Raw genomic sequence first — 18,769 nt, forward strand, 5'->3', positions numbered from 1 at the left:
CTTCTGCTGGAAAGGGATCTGAATTCCTGTTATATATATCAGCTACACCAGGCCAACCAGGCTGACTTGTAGAGTTTTGAAGTGCCAGGGTCCCAAGATTGTTGAATGAGATTGATAGCTTCCTCTGAAAGTCCTGAGGTTCTCCAGGAAGACCAAAATCCTCCAGGCGATCAGAAATAGAGAACCGTCGAGAACCATGTTGTGTCAAAGTCCCTGAGAGTTGAGAAGCAAGTCGGGAAAGTGAGGGATCCAGACAGGAAAGTCTGAGGCCAACTCCAACAGATTTGGGTACCAAGGTTGAGCTTGCCAAGAGGGAGTGATTAGAACCAGAGATGAGAATTGTCTGCAAGCCTACACTAGGAGTAGCACAATTAATAGAAATGGGAGGAAAGCGTAGAGAAGAGTCTGCGGCCAAGATTGGAGGAAAGCATCCGTAGCCAGCGCTTGAAGGTCTGGTCTCCAACTGAAAAAGGAAGAAAGTTGGATATTGAGTCGAGAGGCAAAAAAAGCGATTGGCATGTTGCCAAAGATGGAAAAAGACGATTGAACACAGAAGGATGCAGTTGCCAATAGCTTGAGTCCTGAAGGTGCCTGGTGTACCAGCCCGCTACAACATTAAAGTTTCCTGGGAGATAAACTGCTCTGACTGAGAGATTCAGTTGAAGACAATACTCCCACTGATGTTTGGCGAGATCTGCCAGAAGTTTGGATCTTGTGCCCCAAGATGATTTATATATATGACCGCTGCTAGGCTGTCTATTCGTAACAGAATGGTGCATTCTGCTTTGTCTTTTGTAAAGGATTGGATGGCAAAGGAACCTGTAAGCATCTCTAAACTGTTGATATGCAAGAACGACTCCTGACGAGACCATGTACCTCCAGTTGAGTACTGACTGCATCTTGTGCCCCAACCTGTCCGACTTGCATCAGTTTATCTGGCAACATCTTGGGCGGCAGAGAAAATTGTTCTCCGTGAGACAACCACCAGAGGAGTTCTTCTTTTGACTCTTGGTCTAAAGAAACGTGGTCTGAATAAGCGAGATGTTTGTGGAGATTTCAGATTTTTAAACTTTAAGGGTCTCGATATTGAAGTGGGCCCGGATCTTGAATCTAGGAAGCCAGAAGCCCTACAAGACGGGCTAGGGATCTGAGAGAAAATGAGTCAAAGTTAAGGAATGACAGATCTTCTTTAATAGTCGTACATTTGTGTTGAGGGAGTTGTAGAATAGAATGTGTAGTATTTATTAGGAAATCTAGGAATTTTAGTTGTTGAGAAGGAATTAGAGATGACTTTTGAACATTGATTAGAAAACCTAACCGAAGATTTTGAAAAAGTTATAAATGAGAAAGAAAACATTTTCTTAAACTGGCCATAATCAAAAAATCGTTGAGAATTATGATTAATCTGAATCCCTGAGCTCTAAGAAAGGCTACAACTGATTTGAGAATCTTGGTGAAACACCAAGGAGAAGGTGAAAGGGCAAAATGAAGAGCTTTGAAGTGGAAAAAGGAAGCCCCCCCCACTGAAAATGTTGATATTTCCTGTGAGAAGAATGTACTGGAATTGAAAGGTAAGCATCTTGGAAATCTAGTCTGACCAGCCAGTCGTCTTGAAGTAAAATATCTCTGAGGGGGGAAATAGTTTCCATCATGGAGTGGTGATACACTAGGAAGTTGTTGAAAACTCTGAGGTTTAGTACAAGTCAGAATTTCTTGTTCTTTTTCTGTACCAAAAAGATGTTGCTGAGGAAACCTGTGGGATTGAACTGGATTTGTTCGATAGCCTGCTTGGAAAGAAGAAATTGTATTTCCTCTTGAATCAGAAGGGTTTGATCCTTAGAAAACAGAAGAGGAGGAGTAAGATGCAAAACTACTGACGGTGGGCAAAATAAGGGGGAAAATATCCTTACTATTATAAATATGGGTAGAAACCCCAGGAAATACTATTAAAGAATGGTCATTTTCAATAATGCTTAAAAATGCTAGAAAAGGGTTCATTGGGGCAGGCTTAAGGGGAATAGAGTCTTTCAGAGGGAGCAGTACAGGAGAGAACAGGGCAGGGGCGTAATACTGGCCGAACAGCCCCGTGTTGCGGGGGGCCCTTAGGCTCCAGGGGGCCCCCACAGCACTCTGGCTACAGCGCTCCTGATTGAGCCCATGTGCCTTGCATGGAGGCCCCCACAAGTTTCATTACGCCAGTGGAACGGGCGTGTGGAAAGGGAGGAGTCACCCAATAGAAAGGGCTACAGTATGGGAGGAGCAAGGCAGGGAATAGTGTACCACTAGCAGTTGAGAAGGAAAAAGGCTATTGAATCCAGCAGGGCGCTTCTTGAGGCAGTGTGAGGAAGACTACCTGAAGCAGCAAGCTGAGGAGTGCAGAGCGCTTAAAACTGAAACACTCGAAAAGTAATGAGAAAGGCAGGAAGCATGTGCGCTCGTAAGAGCTAAGTCGAAACTATAATGTTGCTGCTCTGCACTGCCCCCTTGGAAATAATGCCAGGACACTCTCTGGTGGATTAGGTGGTTTATTCCACAATTTTAAATGCTTTAATTACATTTACTCGGGAGCGCCGGATCGGGCTTGTGCCGCTCTCGAGATCCGCGCGCCAATGCACAAAATGGCCGCCACCGGATAACCGCCCCACGTCACTGCCGAGGCTAGCGCCACTAGACCGCTACACCACATCTCCCCCCCTTATACTTTATAACACAACAGTCTTACTTGCTCTCCATGTTGAACTCTTCAAACCTCTTGGGTAGCATGATCCTTCTACCCCTCCAAGTCTGCAAGTCTTGCTGGGTATTGGTGGGCGACAGTCTCGAAGCTCCTTGAGTGGGCCCAGCTTCACTACTTTCGCCGCTTCCTTCTCGCTCCTCTTCTTTCTCCAGTCTCACCGGTGTCCGGGTTCCTTGCACCTCTTCTCTCTCTTTCATCATTCCCTTTGGGTGGTTATTTCCCTGCTGCCCGTCGGGCTCCGTGTTGCTCCTTCTGGCCGTGGCGTACTTCTCTCCTTCTCCTGCACCACGTCCCAGTTCTCCACACGATTACATTTCGCCATACGGTCTTGCGACCATATCTTCCCATCGCTGAGTAACGCAGACCTGGAGTACGGTTCCACGACTTGGAGGGGGGGGGTGAATTTGCTGTCCCCCTTCTTCCTCTGGATGGGTTGCTTTACTCTCACCCATTCTCCCCTTTCCAGGCTGGTTTCTTGGGTGTTGCGTCTTTTATTGTAATGTTCAGTATATATTTGCTGGGCTTTCTCCAGGTTCTTGCGGACCACTGCCGGTGACCAGTGACTCTGGACTGTGAGGCGCTTCCAGGCGACATTGTCCTTAGTGAACGGCTCACGCCCTCTCAGTATCCTGAACGGGCTGTATCCTGTGGCTGTCGGTGTTATGTGGTATGCCCATATCAATCTCTTCAGCTCCTTCTCCCAGTCTTTCCCTTGATTGATGGTTGCTTGGATGGAGCCCATGATCACCCGATAAAATCTCTCCGCCAGTCCGTTACATGCTGGGTGATACACTGGAGTGTGTCTGACTACAATTCCATTTCGATCCATGAACGCGGCCCATTTGGTTGACACAAATTGGGGTCCATTGTCGCTTAGTATCCCTTTGGGGATTCCTTCCCTTATGAAAACGTCCGTTAGAAATGCCAGCACTGTCTCTGTTTCGGTGTCCTCCGTTATGTTTATTTCAGGCCATTTCGATTATCGGTCTATTAGCACTGTGATGTATTTCTGCGTGCCTTGGAAGTCCAGGACGGGCCCTAGGATGTCAATCGCTATCTCCTCTCACGGATTCTCTGGGTATTCATGCATGCCAAGGGGAGGGCGTAATAGCCTCTGTGTTTTGTCAGCATTGCTGCAATGTCCGCATGTCCTGACATATCTTTCGATCTGTTTGTCCTTTCCCGGCCACCAATAGTCTTCCTTCAATCTCCATTTTGTTTTAACAATGCCTTGGTGTCCTTTGTGCCCTATGTCCAAGAGTCGTTCAGTCAGGGATTTTGGTGGTATCACTTTGTCACCTCTCAAGAGGAAGCAGGGGTTGTCCCCAATCGATAATTCTTCCCGAACTTCCCAATGCTGGTTTAGTTCCTCTTCCAACATCTTCTTGTCTGGCCACCCTGCAGCCACATAGGACTTCACGGCGTCAAGCTTGTCATCTTTGATATACTCTGCTTCCCACTCCTGGATGCTTATGGCCTTTTCTGGGTCGGCTGTTGTCGCTATTACGAAGTCTTCCCACTCGTTCCTGCCTTGCACTTCTGCGCTTTCCTTTGCCGCTGCACGACTCAAGAAGTCAGCCACTTTGTTCTTGTGTCCAGGCAGGTACTCCACGTCATAGATATAGTCAAGTAGTCAATGTCATTTTCGCAATCCTTGGGGTTGCGCGCTCGTGGCCGCTCGACGTAAGCACTTTTATCAGCGGTTTGTGGTCAGTACGCAACGTGAATCTTCCTCCCCACAAGAACTGCCGGAATCTCTCCATTGCCCATACGGCCACCAGCATTTCCTTCTCGACGACGCTGAACTTTTGTTCATTGGGGGCCAACGCTCTTGATGCAAAACTAATCGTTGTGGTCACGCTTTCTTTAGACTGTTCCGTGAGCACGGCACCCAATCCACGGTCACTGGCATCCGTGGTCAGTATTGTTGGTGCTTCTAGGTCGAACCCCTGTATGGGTACTGCTTCACAGATGCTCCGTTTCATCTCCTCGAACTCCCTCTGTTCGTCTTCAGCCCATCGGAATGCAGACTTGTCGTTCAGTATCTGTCGCATGTGGTGGGTTTTAGACGCGAAGTGTGGGACAAACTTTCCGTAGAACTCCGCCATTCCCAGGAAGGTTCTTATGTCTTCTTTACTTTCTGGAGTGGGGGCGTCTTTGATGGCACTTACATTCGTCGCCTTGGGTTCAATGCCCCGATAGCTTATCTCGTGCCCCAAGTATGTGACTTTGTTCACACTGAATTCACATTTCTCCCACTGGGCAGTGAGGCCATTTTGCGTCAGGGTGGTGAGCACGTCCCTTAACTTTTTATCATGGTCCTCTCGCGATATTCCCATTACCAAGATGTCGTCCCGAAAATATTGGATGCCACCCATCTTGTGGAAAAGTCGATACATCAATTTTTGGAACACTGCCGCTGCGGAGGCCAGGCTGAACGGCATTCTCAGGAATTTGTAACACCCGAAAGGCGTGATAAATGATGTCAAGTGGTTGCAAGACCGGTGTAGCTCGATATGGTGGTAGGCCGAAGTGAGGTCAATCGTGGAGAACCATTCCACTCCCTTGGTCTTAGCTAGCATCTTGTTGATTTTAGGGAAGGGGAATTTGTCCACGACGATGCATTTGTTGAGTTCGTGGAGGTCTACACATAACCTCACCTTCCCGTTCGGCTTCTGTGCCACCACCAACGGTGCCAACCACTCTGCGCTGTCAATCGCTTCTATCACCCCGTTCTCTTCCAGCCTCTGCAGTTCTTCTTGCACAGCTGTCCTGATCCTGAATGGAATATTGCGCACTTTATGACTTTTGGGTTGTGCTCCTTCCTTTAGACAAATCTTGTGCGTGAACTTCGTTAGGCGACCAATGGTGCTTTTGAATACTTCTGGGAATTCCTCTTTCCAGCTCCTCGCTTCGTATATGCCAGCTTCCTCCGTTACAAGTACTTGCGTGCGCCCGCCTGGGTTTAGCTTTATCCCGAGGGCTCCTTGATCTTTCCATCCCAACACGGATGGCCCCTTCTCAGAGACATATAACTTTCCTCCTGTCGATCTGTCCTTGAAGGTAAATGTTAATGGACAATACCCCACCATGGGGATGGGTTCCCCAGTGTACGTGACGGGGTGAATGTCTGACGGTAGGAGTTGACGTCCGACTCTGGGTGCGAACTCTCTCTCCCATATGCTCCTCTGGATGATCGTATAGGGTGACCCTGAATCAGCTATCATGGTCGTCTGCACTCCGCCAATTTCCATCTCGCATTTAGGTTTCTTGTCCGTGGCACTTTCGATCCCTAATATCTGGTCTTCTATCATCAGAATCTCGTCGTGTTCGCTTCCGTCCGCGTCTTCGTTCTCCTGGTTCGACTCTTGTGCCACGTACTTGACCTCGTTTCTTGACTGTTTCCTCCTGCACACTTTCTCGTAGTGCCCCACGAGACTGCAGAACGAGCACTTTGCTCCAAACGCCGGACATCCTTTGTCATTTGCTGCGTGCGTGGTACTCCTGTTGGAAGAGGTGGTTTATTCACGTTCAGAGGAACAGAATAGAGGGCGTTTAAGTTAAGAAGGTCTAATTAAATGCAAACGAGTGAAGAAGTTGTAACCAGCATTTATTCAGGCACAATTGATTTCAGTGGGCAAAAAACGTTATTGGCAGGAAGAACGTAAATGAATTGTATGCATTAATCTTTATTGTTTAATTTCTGGATAATACTCAAATTGATAACTAATCGTGAATATATAGTCTAACAGATATGTTTTAAACATTTGTAGATAAACCCCTGACGAAGAACCGTGATGGGCTCGAAATGCATTGGGTGAAAGAGATTATTTAAGGAGAAATACTTATGCTGCATTCCGTGCTTTAGGATAAGGCCACGTGCATTCCTACAGCGTTTAAAGGAAACAAATGCATCTACAAGTGTCTTACATGTAACAGACCAACGAGAATGAAATTGTACAAAAAAATGGATTAATTTGGAATAAAAACTGATGAAATGGATTTACTGTGGCATTATTGTAATGCGCAAATCAATGCTGTGCGTCCGGATTGGGGCGTCAATACGCCCCAGTGTTTGAAGTGATGTTACTAGCATGTGATTCGGCAGTTCACGATACCGGGCTAGCACGCATAAAAGGCGAAAACTAAAATTATAAGGACTAACTGGAGAAAGAAGGAGTGCACTGTGTCATTTCTTTTTTGACTCCCGCACCTGTAGCATGAATTCTTGCTCCCATTCATTCCTTTGTCCTTGATTCTTGTACACTTTTTGGTTCTGCCTTTTGTACGTGCGTGCTCCTTGGTGCCCTAATTGTTGCTTGGCCTCTGTACCTCTTCTGTCTGCTACTCTGCATACGGCTGCACTTTGACTGTTTTCTAGCTTTGCCGCTTCAGCACACCTTTTGGACATCTCCACTTTCTTCACCAACGCCACTACTTCCTTCAGGGGTGCGTCGCCGTTTACCCACAGTTTTTCTTGGATTGACGTGATGACGGTGTGCATGATTATTTGGTCGCGGATCAACCCTTCTTCCAGAATTCCGAACTTGCACGTGATTGCTAACTTCTGCAACGCAGCCACGTAATCGTCGACCGTTTCCCCTCTGGCCTGTTTTCTTTGAAATAAATTGTACCTATCAATGGCCGTGCACACCACTGGTCTGTAATGGGCCTCCAGGTCCTCCAACGCGTGCTGGAACATGTTCATATCGGTTGCCTGCCTCTCTGGTTTGACTAAGTTCATATATACTCTCTGGCCCGCTGTGCCTAAATTGTGCAGCAATATCTTCTTGCGCCGTGCTTCTGTATATTCGTTTTCGCCTTCCTCTTCCAATGCTGAGAGGTAATTTAGGAAGTATTGCTTCCAGTCCTCCCAGGGCATCTCTGGTTCGCCCATCTTTGATAAGAATGGCACAGGGTTCATTAATGCTGAGGTTTGGGCGCACATGGTAGGGCCTCTGGCGCTACTGACGTCTTCCCTGTCGCTCTCTTCTGGGGTGGAAGTGCCTGGTAACACCTCTCCTGGCTCTGTGTCCCCTGGTTGGGTCTGTTCTCCCCCTTGCGCTTGGCTTCCGTTTTGGGGCTCCAGCGCAGCCTTCTCGAGGGTGGCTCAGTGCCCACGTGTGTCTCCGGTGCATGTACTCATGCCTGCCGCAGGTCACTGCTATCCCGTGCCTGTTGAGGGGTCGTCTGTCCTTCTTTTTATTGCCACTTGTCACTGCCACGCTCCCGAGTGCCACAATAGGTGCCTGGTGATGTTCCTTGGTTGGTGCTGCTCTCGTGGGCTCGGGCTGTAGGAGTAATCCCGTCACCTCGTCGCCATTATAATGTTGCTGCTCTGCACTGCCCCCTTGGAAATAATGCCAGGACTATCTCTGGTGGATTAGGTGGTTTATTCCACAATTTTAAATGCTTTAATTACATTTACTCGGGAGCGCCGGATCGGGCTTGTGCCGCTCTCGAGATCCGCTCGAGGCCGCTGCCGGATATCCGCCCCACGTCACTGCCGGGGCTAGCGCCACTAGACCGCTACACCACAGAAACCTAATAACAAAACAGCAAAACTGCCATATAATAGAAAATAAGTAAGCAATAACCAACAATATTAATGAACTGTGAACGTTATACTTATCCACATTGCGAGCAGCAAGAAAAGAGGATGTGTTGCTCTCAGTCAATATAGGTATTGGGTTACCTAATGTCCCATTGGCTGTTCTATTGTAATGGTAAAGTTTGTAGCCCTGTTACCAGTTTTTTTCTGGGCAATGTAATTTTTATTTGGATTGGCTGCTGTTAAATAAAAGCAAGAAGAGACTGTACAATATGAGCCTCTGGTCTTGTAAAGGCTGTCTGTGCTGACGGAACCTTTCTCCTCTGCCAACAGTGGTTGTCGGGCAACCCAGCCAACCCTACCACCACCAGCAGAGCAGTGGTTTGTGAAGAGGCTGCCAAACCCCCCTCCAGGCCAGTTTAAGGGCTATCCAGCAGGTGCGCAACACCCATTGGACTGAAAGGGCTTCAGCCCCCCACGTCGTGTGTGGCAGCCCAGGGTGAGACACTTCCTGGGCGCACACACAGCCGCACCCGAGCACTTCACAGGTCTTTTAAAGACCATTGCATGTTAATGAGGCCTTGCTGTTGTTTCACCACTTTTAAGAGCCCCTGCAGCTCCACTCTGCATGTTGCTCAAAGATTCAGCCCCACCCCCCCGAAATTTTTCCTTAGCCCCCCCCCGAAATTTCACCCCCCATCCACCCCTCCCTCCGAAATTTGCCTCTAGTTGCGCCTCTGCTATCCAGTGTCACCCCAGGAGAGCAGTAGCTGCTGACGGTGCAGTATTGTGCCCTGTAAGTCTTATTTTACTGTTACTATGTATTCCGCGCCTGTAATTTAGACCCGGGTGGCTCTCGTGTGAGAAAGACTGCTCGCATCAGACTCGCTATCAAACTGCAAGCAAAAGTGTGCTGGGCCGGCCCACCGGAAGCGACGTGTTCCTGACGCTGGGTACAGCCCGGGTGGCTCTCGTCGGCGGAAATATAGTCACTGACAGCGGTGTCTTTTCTCATGGGTCTGCCAGCTGCTTCAGCTGCGGATGTCGTATACTGAGAGGAGCAGGCAAGAGTCGGGGGTTCGTCAGCGGACGGAGGGCGGTCTGTGCCAGAGGTACGTTACTCCAGGGCAGCGGCCGGGCGCTCTCGGCAGGTACCATGAACACTGACAGCTAGAGGGAGCTGCCCCCTTGCCCTCCGCCTGACACCGATACAGGCCTGTCACAGGGATGGGTTGGGATTGTGTTCTTTGTCCCGCCTGCTGCACTTATCACGACCAGAGTACTGCACCAGGCGACTGCCCGCCGCATCTCACACCCTCCCATGGGTCCAAGGCCTTCTACGTCTCGGTGACATGACATACTACATATTCCTTGAGTACTTCCGTAGAGTGTCAGCTGCTTACTTCTAGATTGACAGCTGATTCTTACTCCTGCTTCATTCTTACACGGAATACATGAGACGCGAGGTCTCTGTAGTGAAAAGATAGAAGCAGGTGATGATGGAAATACCTTTAATGGTATATAATTACAATATATGGATAAAGCAGGCGAGCGCCAGGTAAAGCAGCTCACAGTTCCAGGTACAGCCAACAACTGACCAGAGAACTGGAACACATTACACGAGTACACATTCTTCATTCCTTTATACCACGTGAGTTAAAGGTACAATGTACTTTTAACAATAACATACCTGAAAGCAATAAAAGCATAACACTACAGTCTCTGCTTTGGGTATGCACAGGACGCTCAATGTCGCGAGGGACATTTGCTTTTGGACATTGAGTGTTTCATCCAAGTTGACGGCCGTTTTAAATGGCATGGGCTTTGGTGAACCTTGGGGCACGTAGTTATGGAAGCAGGCCCTTTTATAATTGGGTACGCTGCTGCCGAGTGAGCTAAACTGTGGGTAGCCCGGGGAAGCATAATCCAGGGGTGTCGAGAGATTCACCGATGAGAAGAAGAGCAGTCTTGGATGAGGGTTGTTGACTAGATGGTGTATCTGAGATGGACTTTGGGTGTGGACTAACATTTTCTTTAAAACAATAAGATGCCATGTTTTATTTGTACTTTTACCCGTGCTGTCAAGAATCCCACGCTAAGTATCAATCCTTGTGTGGCACTTCACATAATCTGTGAGCAGAAATAGTTTGTTGCAAAAGTCTTTACATCCCAGTAATGATATCTCGACTTCTATCTAGGGTGTGTTTAGCGGCGTCATGTAATGACAGTGATAATGTTTTCCACTTAAATAAGAATCAGAACAGCGTGGATTTGTTTTTGAAACTCACTTTGGGATTTTTCAGCGTTTGCTTCAAGAACTGTACTCTTCTTATTTAATGTGTTATTGTTTTCTACTGAGAATACTAGAGAACTGTAGCCAATAGTTAGTATTTGACACACGTAGAATCAGTCAGCTTCTTTAAAAGCTGATAAAATTAAACCGATGTGTAAAACAACTGCTGGTTTAAAATATACAGATTTTATTAACTCTCTTATTTCTGTGCTAGAAACAATATATGATTGTTTACTATCCAGACAGAACTAACTAACACGGTGAACAGCAGACGGGATAGAAATAATGTTGATTCGTGCTGCACTATTGCCGTTCTTGAATTGAAGCCTGAACCTATTCACCCGGAATTCGTTTACATTTTAATATGGGCTTTCACCCCTTGTAGTTAGCATTTTGTCGATTTCAAAAAGGTTCCAAGCTACAAATATGAGTGTTCCTATTTATGCATTGGGTGAGTTAATAGGGGATCGTAATAATAGTATAATCGTAGAAAACAGGACGTAGTTTTTAATCTTGGCTTCCCCACTGTATGAAGATATGTGATCCTTAGCCAATTCCATTTGAGTGCTCATGTCGCTTATTTCCCAAATGTAAGAGGGTGCATAGAGGCAATTTAATTTTTGATGTTTGTGCCCATACTACACAGCAAAATATTAATTTGTACTCCCGAGCCATTGCAAAGCTCCTCACGTCCCCTTCAGTGATGGTGTCCATACCCATCTACCTTACCGGTTCCTCCACAGTTTGCAAATATGTGAGTTGGGTTTTAACACACCTGCTGCAACCAGTGTTTTATTGAACTCTGCTAAACGAGAGAGAATACAGATTTAATAGTGATGCATATAATCGCCTTCACATATTCTAGTTAGGCTTCTTACTGACACTTCCTCAACTCTACACATTATCCCTATTCTGAGCAGTCGTGTAACCTAAATGGATGGCCCTTTCTATAGAACATGTTGATGCCCCATTCCTCTGATCAGCCATAGACTGGCTCTCTTCACCAAATAAGAACAATTCTCCTTTTTCATGACCGAGGGTGTTCTGTTCTAATGATTCACTCTTTTAATAACAGTAGGGATCTCACTTTGTGCCGTTATTTGAGCCCTCGGATTTAAGCCTGCAAACTCTCTTATCAGACATTTTGTACTTTGGCTTGTTGCCCTAAAATAGGAGCAGGGAGTAGATCACAGTTTACACTTGGAAGCATATTTAACAAATTTCTGTGCCAGAAGTTTGGGACCTCCGGCTTAAAAATTCTACGCAAAATGCAAGATGATTTGAAGAGTATCTTTTTATGTATTGGTTGCCAGTGTAATTGCTGTAGTTAATCTGCTTTATGGTCGTGTTTCTTTTGGTGAAATAAAGTTCTCATAACAGAATGAATCCTCTGAATACTTTTGTTCTGTAGTCCCAGAAATACTGTATTATCAACGTCATGATGCGATTGAACCAATGGATTGCTGAGTAGGACTCTTGAAAGAAAGATAAAAATTGGAAGATGTGGTGTAGGTCCCACAAATGGTAGTTACAAATATCAAGAGTCACTAAATCTTATTGCTGTCATTTATGGGTCCTGCGCCATATTTTACCCTTTTTTTTTATATTTTTCTCATCCACACCCTCCTGGACCATGTCACCAGACTACACGACGCCGGTATACAAGCAACTGCCCTAGACTAGATCAGCTCGTTCCTCACCGGAAGCAGCCAAAGGATCTGACTAAAGCCCTTCCTCTCCACCCCACCTACATCACCTGCGGAGTCCCGTAGGGGTCATCCCTGAGCCCGACCCTCTTCAACATCTACATTGCCCCTCTCGCAGACATCGTTCGACAACACGGCCTCCTATGCCGATGGGACGCTCATTCTCTCCCTCACCAAAGACCCTTCCACTGCAAAACTCAACTTCCAGAGAGGAATGCAAGAAGTGGCGGACTGGATGACCAACAGCTGCCTAAAACTCAACACTGAGAAAACAGAAGTCCTCGTCTTTGGAACCACCCCTTCAGCAGGGACAACACCGGGTGGCCCACTGCCCTCAGAAGCCCAGCTACCCCCTCAGACCACGCCAAGAACCTCTACATTGTACTTGACTCATCACTCACCATGAACCGACAGGTCAACGCCGTCACCTCCAGCTGTTTCAACACCCGCTGCATCCTCCGAAAGACCTTCAAATGGATCCCCCACACCCAAATCGAGGAAAACAGTCACCCACGCACTCGTCACCAGCAAACATGACTATGGCAACGCACTCTACGCCGGCATCAACATGTTCCTACTCCACAAACTGCAAACTATACAGAACACTGCGGCCAGACTCGTCCTCTGCATCCCCTGGCACAAACACATCAGCCAACACCTGCAGCGACTCCACTGGCTCCCAGTGGAGAAGAGTCCCCTTCAAAATCCTCACTCACGCCACAAATGCCGGCACATCAGCTGACCCAAATTCCTCAATGACAGAATAAACTTCCACATACCCAAAAGAAACCTGCGATCATCTAACCTCGCACTGGCTGAGACCCCGCGGATCCAGAGAGCCAGATAAGCCGGAAGATCGTTCTCCCACATCGCAGCCAAGACCTGGAACGAGCTACCGGCAGACATCAGACGCGCCCCCTCCCTGAACACCTTCAGGAAGACCCTCAAGACCTGGCTCTTCGGCTGAATGCCCCCTTTACCTCTCAGCGCCTTGAGACCCTCACGGGTGAGTAGCGCGCTTTCAATCCCCTGATCGATTGATTGGTTTACTCAGCAGTGCATTGCTTTAATCGCATAACAACTTTGGTAAAACAATATGAGAAAGCTAAGAGTCAAATATGGAGTTGCGTGCCCACTTGTTTTGTTGCTCTTATAGATTATTTCTGACTTCTTATAACATGTTAAATCACCAAATACCACTTACAACACGGCTAGTTGGTGAAGTAGAAAGACTATCAGCTGTACTTTCCTGATTAACTTTGATTGTAAGACCTTTCTAATTTGGAGCGTATCTATACTCTTCCCCAAATAACTGAAAGGATCTCCTCTTTGAGAGAAGGTGTTCCAAACTTGATTTATTGACTGCACTGAAATTGGAAATGGTGTTCATGTTGATGTATGCAGATGGGTATTCAGAGGCATGTGTGTACACTGCGTTTGTGATGAATGTAATAAAGATTTTTTTTTTGTTTTGTTAACTTGAACATTTCATGGTAGGGGTTTTGAATAGTTTGATGTAACCTGCTACTCCGTTCTTGCAGCTGCTATTTAATTAGGAAGAGTCTATTTTCAGCCACTGTTAAATTAATCAGCCCTTTCATTGAGACCTCAGCTGAAAAGATGAATATTTCATGATGCTATTGCCCTAGTAGTACGGTTTCTTACACTGCCTTGTTGTATTACTTTTAATTAAACTCTGCAAACCTTTTTCTTCCTCATATATGATTGTAAGTAAATATAACATACACATCTCTTTATTGTTTATTGATACAGATCTCTCGTAATAAAAATTTAGCTTCAATCGAAGAATTGATCATAACCTAGTTAATGCATTTGCTTTTCATTTACTTTAAAGTGGATATTGAGCATCTAAGGCTGATCATTGTATTGTCAGTTTGTTAGTCATTTACTTGCGTAGTTTTCTCTTCTTTATTTGTTTCGACTGGTTTTAATGTCACATTCGTTTGTTATCCTAATGCGAATCTAGCCTTGCAGAAAAGGGTAATTTTGCTCCTTTTTGCTCTTTATATGGGTTCTATACCAAACAATTACTTAGTAAAATATGTGACTGTTAGTCTAGCAAGAAGTTTGAAGTATCTGAACATGAAACAATATAATTCATTGTAATATAAACAACCCTGTCGGTCCCCACTTCCTCCCTCCGTACAAACTATAATCCATCTCGGAACCACTAATGCAGGAGGGAAGTAGGAAAGTATTGTTTTGTTTAGGCTAATGGGGTTTGCATGTCGTGTATATTATAAAGTTTGTAAGTTGTGCTTATGTGGTGCAGGATAAGGGCTCCTAAGATGGTAAGATTCCCTGTCTGTAACTCAGTGCTCCTGACTGCCTGATCCGGAAAAAAGCAGGGCACCCAGAGCATATGCTGTAGCTAAGGTCCCTTGAATAGCTGGAGGGCTTGTAAACATTGAGGCTTGAAGAATAAATGTTATAATCTGGAGAGTTAGTAGATTAGTGACCTCTATCTAACTTTGAATATCCACTCTGCGCCAAGGCTTGTTATAGCTTTTTGAACCAAAGTGTGATTGGGAGAGGGAGAGGGGGGGGGGTGAATCCTTTTTCTTCCTAAATACGGTCATAAGTTGTGTTGCCGCACTTAGCATGTGTAGTATCAGTTTAATTGTGCGAGATCATGCACCCCGGGGTTTCAAAGCATATACCCAGTATAGTTAAGAGTTTAGGCGGCCAGTACTGGAAGTCCCAGTGTCCTCTGGCAATGTCCCAGCATCTCATCCCAGAATGTCTGGATAACTACAAATGACCCCGATATGTGGAGGATCATACCCTTCTCTTCCACACATCTCCAACACTGATCTGTAGCAGTATGTTAGATGCGCTCAATGCGTTCAGACGTCCTATAACATCTGTATCTCAATCTATACTCAATCCTACGTACTCTAGTAGTTCATTCTGGAGTGTCTCGCTAAGCTATGCTGTTGGAAATCAGCCCTTTGGAACTCTCATATTTACGGATTAACTTATTACAGTGTTTCAAGGATCTTGTAGCACCCGTAGACATTGGAGAGGAAGTAGAAGGGAGAGTGCCCAGTAATGAAGTTGGTAGCACTGGAATCGGTTTGTTTGGAGCTTGCCTATGTTAGATTTTCACTTAGAAAATTACTTAATCTAGTCTTAGTTGAACATTACTTAATCTAGTCTTAGTTGAACATATCTGTTAAAGTCCTGTTATTTCCTCTACTTTCACTGTCGGAAATGTCCACCCTTCATTGCCATTATAAATGAGGGATTGGAGTGATGGGTGATGGGAATGTGGGTAACTCCCCCTTCACAGCTACTTGAGCCCATATTTCCAGGACCGTTCACACCAGAGTGGCTTGGTAGGCTTCATGGGTGCTGTGACTTTTCTAACCAAGCTAAATCCAATATATTGAGCAGCCCACCATCGTTCGCTCCATAAAACAGTTGTTACTCACTTTTCCTTGCCGTTCACTTAGATAAAAAACAGAGAAGAGAAGCGCTACCCTCAATGAATCCGGGCACGGCAGCCCTCCTTTTTCTTTGAGCACCATTAGGACCCTCTCAGAGGTTTTAGGGATACCTCCTCTCCATACAAATGCCAAGAGATGACGCTACATCAAGTGACTCCTAGTCAGGTCGATACTTTCTAGGAGCTGTGTGAAGAGATGGAGCACCTTAGTGAGTGCATACATTTTAAGAACCTTAATACACCCTAATCATAATATGTAGAGGAGGGCACCATCTCCTCGAGTCCTCATAAAGTAGTTTACTTAGGGCTGGCCAGTTGACCTTTCTCCAGCTTTGTTGTCTCTTGGTTAAACTGAGACTGAGGTATCTGATCGAGTGAATGTAGTTGTAGGATAAAAACAGACTCAGTGGAATGGTGAGATTAAGGGTGTTGAATTCTCTATGAAGCACAAGAAGTATCAAACAAGTCCAGCTCCTCTAGCACCACTGGTACTGTGCTCCCTGGTTAGGTCAGGACATCATCCTCAAAAAGACAGACCTTGCAGTTTTCCCCACTTAACGAATTTCCCCCTGATATCACCACAGGCCCTAATTCTCTTCGCTACTAGGTCAAGCTAGATGAGGGAAAGCAAGCATCCCTGCCTACAACCATTTTCCAGGGGGAATGCCAGGACCTCACTTCATTTACTCCGACTGCCACTGCGGGAGACTTGTATCCTGCCACTGGATGGCCTCACTCCGTAAGAACACAGAAAGTTCGACTTGCCTCCCAATACCACCGACCCCAGGGAAATAATCAGTGGTGTCCCTCAGGGTTCATCTCTAAGCCCCACCCTCGTCAACACCTAAACGATTTCCTTGACCAACATAGTAAGATCCAATGGACTCAACATCATATCTTCTGCAGACTATATTCAGCTCATCCTCTCCCTCTCCAAATACCTCACTGCCACCAGAATTGGCTACCACGGATGCATGATGAGCGTCTCCAGTTAGATGAGAGACAACTGCCTGAAGCTCAAAACTGACACAACTGAACTACTGATCTTCTGCAACAACATCACTCCCTAGAACAGGACCATGGCCGAAACCTCGGCATCATCCTTGACAGGAAGCTGACCATGAAGTCCCAGATCAATGCCGTCTCCTCTGCCTGCTTCTTCACTCTACGCATTCTACAAAAAAACTTCAAGTGGCTCGCCCTGAACACTAGCTGCACTGTCACACAAGCCCTCATCATTAGCAGGCAGCACTACGGCAATGCAGTCTACACTTGGATCACTGCACACCTCCTCCAGAGACAACATACCATTCAGAACACCGCAGTTAGACTCATCCCCAACCTCCCCTGATGTACCCACATCACCCCTCTCCTCCAAGTACTCCAGTGGCTCCCTGTACAGAAGAGATGCCAGTTCAAGCTGCTGACCCACACATACAAGGCCCTGCACAACCTAGGACCTGACTACAAGAACCCCCACCTGAATTTGACCGACCAGCCAGACGACTAAGCTGCTCCTCCAGTTCACCCACACTCCTGCATCAACAGAAGCACGAGCGGAGGGTGCTACTTCCCCTACTTCATAGCGAAAACATGGAATAGCCTCCCCCTGCTGCATTTCATATCTAGCTATTCAACTCAAGGCAAATTAAAATAGCCAGAATTTTCTTTCTGTTGACCTCTTCCTAATGTGCAATACGCATAATATTACATCCTTGTCTCTGCTTGATGAATGCTGTCTGATTAGTTTCTATCTGCTAGCCTGTTAACTAAGACTTTTGTAAAGATTTTCACATCCGTTTCTAAAAGGGCCATAGGCCTGTGGGCTGTGCTGTCACTCTCATCGTGGCCTTACCTGGCCATTAGGATTATGTCCACTTTTAATATGGTACGTGTCAGGCCAGTATTAATAGAAAAGTTATCAGAGGAGGTAGCCATAACCATACTCATTCGAGTGGAAACACGTTTTTATGAAATAAGCCACCTAGGCTAAGTTTTTTTGTTCTTCTGCTTAGATTTCAGAGCCTCCTTGCTTTCAGAGACCTCTGTGGTTCTGTCTAAAGTTTTGCTCATTTCTGCTGTAAGCATTGCCAAATTACACCCCTTTAGAAAGGTCTATATGTCCTCCATTCGATCTGATCTTTAATGTAGAGGAAGAAATTCCCAAATGCCTGTCAGGCTTCTGTCTCGTTGTTGTCCACGTTTTATTCATCCTCCCATTCTAGCAATGTTTGTTTTGGCTAGGAATATATCCTTAAAATGATCAGTAGGGTCATTTTCTTTTCTCCCGTCTCATGGAATAGCCTTCCGTCTTCAGCAGAGCTGTCTGCTCTGTTGGTCTTTTGGGCCCTAATTTGGCCTCACCAGGTGCCTTTGAGTCTTTTTAATTGGGCTTTGCTTGTTCCTACGTTTCAGTTCCTTCAAACCCAACGTGAGATTATTTTCTATCCGTTTCCTCTCCCTTGCTAGTCTTGATTCTATACTTGTGGCCACTGAAGTGCTATTAGTTTGAAAAAATCAGTGACTGCTTTGCTTTAGTGGCTTTATATATTGGGTCTTGTAGGGTCGCACCCGCCAGTCTCCTTTTTGTCCCTCCCTGCGATCTACTCCCTGCCTCTCTGAACATATCCAGGTGGGCTTGATGAGAGAGGGAGGTAGCAGAAATGTTGGCATTTCTAGGGATTGGATCGGTGAGTCTGATACCAACAGGTGGTCTATTGGTGAAAATGTAATGTGCACATGAGAGGTCGAGGTGCAAGACCAGGTTGAAGTGTTCTCCTATTGTCTGGTCACATTAACATCCCCCAGTTGTGCACATAGTTTTCTGTAGAAAACAGTCTGGGCTGCCTATTTATAATAACTCCACACCTGGTGACATTTGTTAAGGAAATTCAGGTCCTTCTGGTTGATCAACAGTACTTAAAACAGACATTGGAAAGTAATGCACCTGCCTATTTCTGCCGCTAGGATTTGTATACAGCAAAATTAATCTTCTAGGCCTCTTTACTTTTTG

General features: G+C 46.1%; 1 protein-coding gene across 1 annotated transcript in view; it reads left to right on the plus strand.

Moving 5' to 3' along the window:
- The first annotated feature begins 9,247 nt into the window (after nt 1–9,247).
- The window catches only part of SYNRG (synergin gamma), a 550,586-nt gene continuing 541,064 nt past the window's right edge, over nt 9,248–18,769 (plus strand). The window contains exon 1 of the mRNA XM_078680938.1: nt 9,248–9,400. Within this exon, the coding sequence (XP_078537064.1) occupies nt 9,330–9,400 (71 nt within the window). The 5' untranslated portion in view covers nt 9,248–9,329. The remainder of the gene's footprint in view (nt 9,401–18,769) is intronic.

The sequence above is a fragment of the Lissotriton helveticus genome, chromosome 3_1, assembly GCF_964261635.1.
Source record: "Lissotriton helveticus chromosome 3_1, aLisHel1.1, whole genome shotgun sequence".
In the NCBI taxonomy this organism is placed as follows: Eukaryota; Metazoa; Chordata; class Amphibia; order Caudata; family Salamandridae; genus Lissotriton; species Lissotriton helveticus.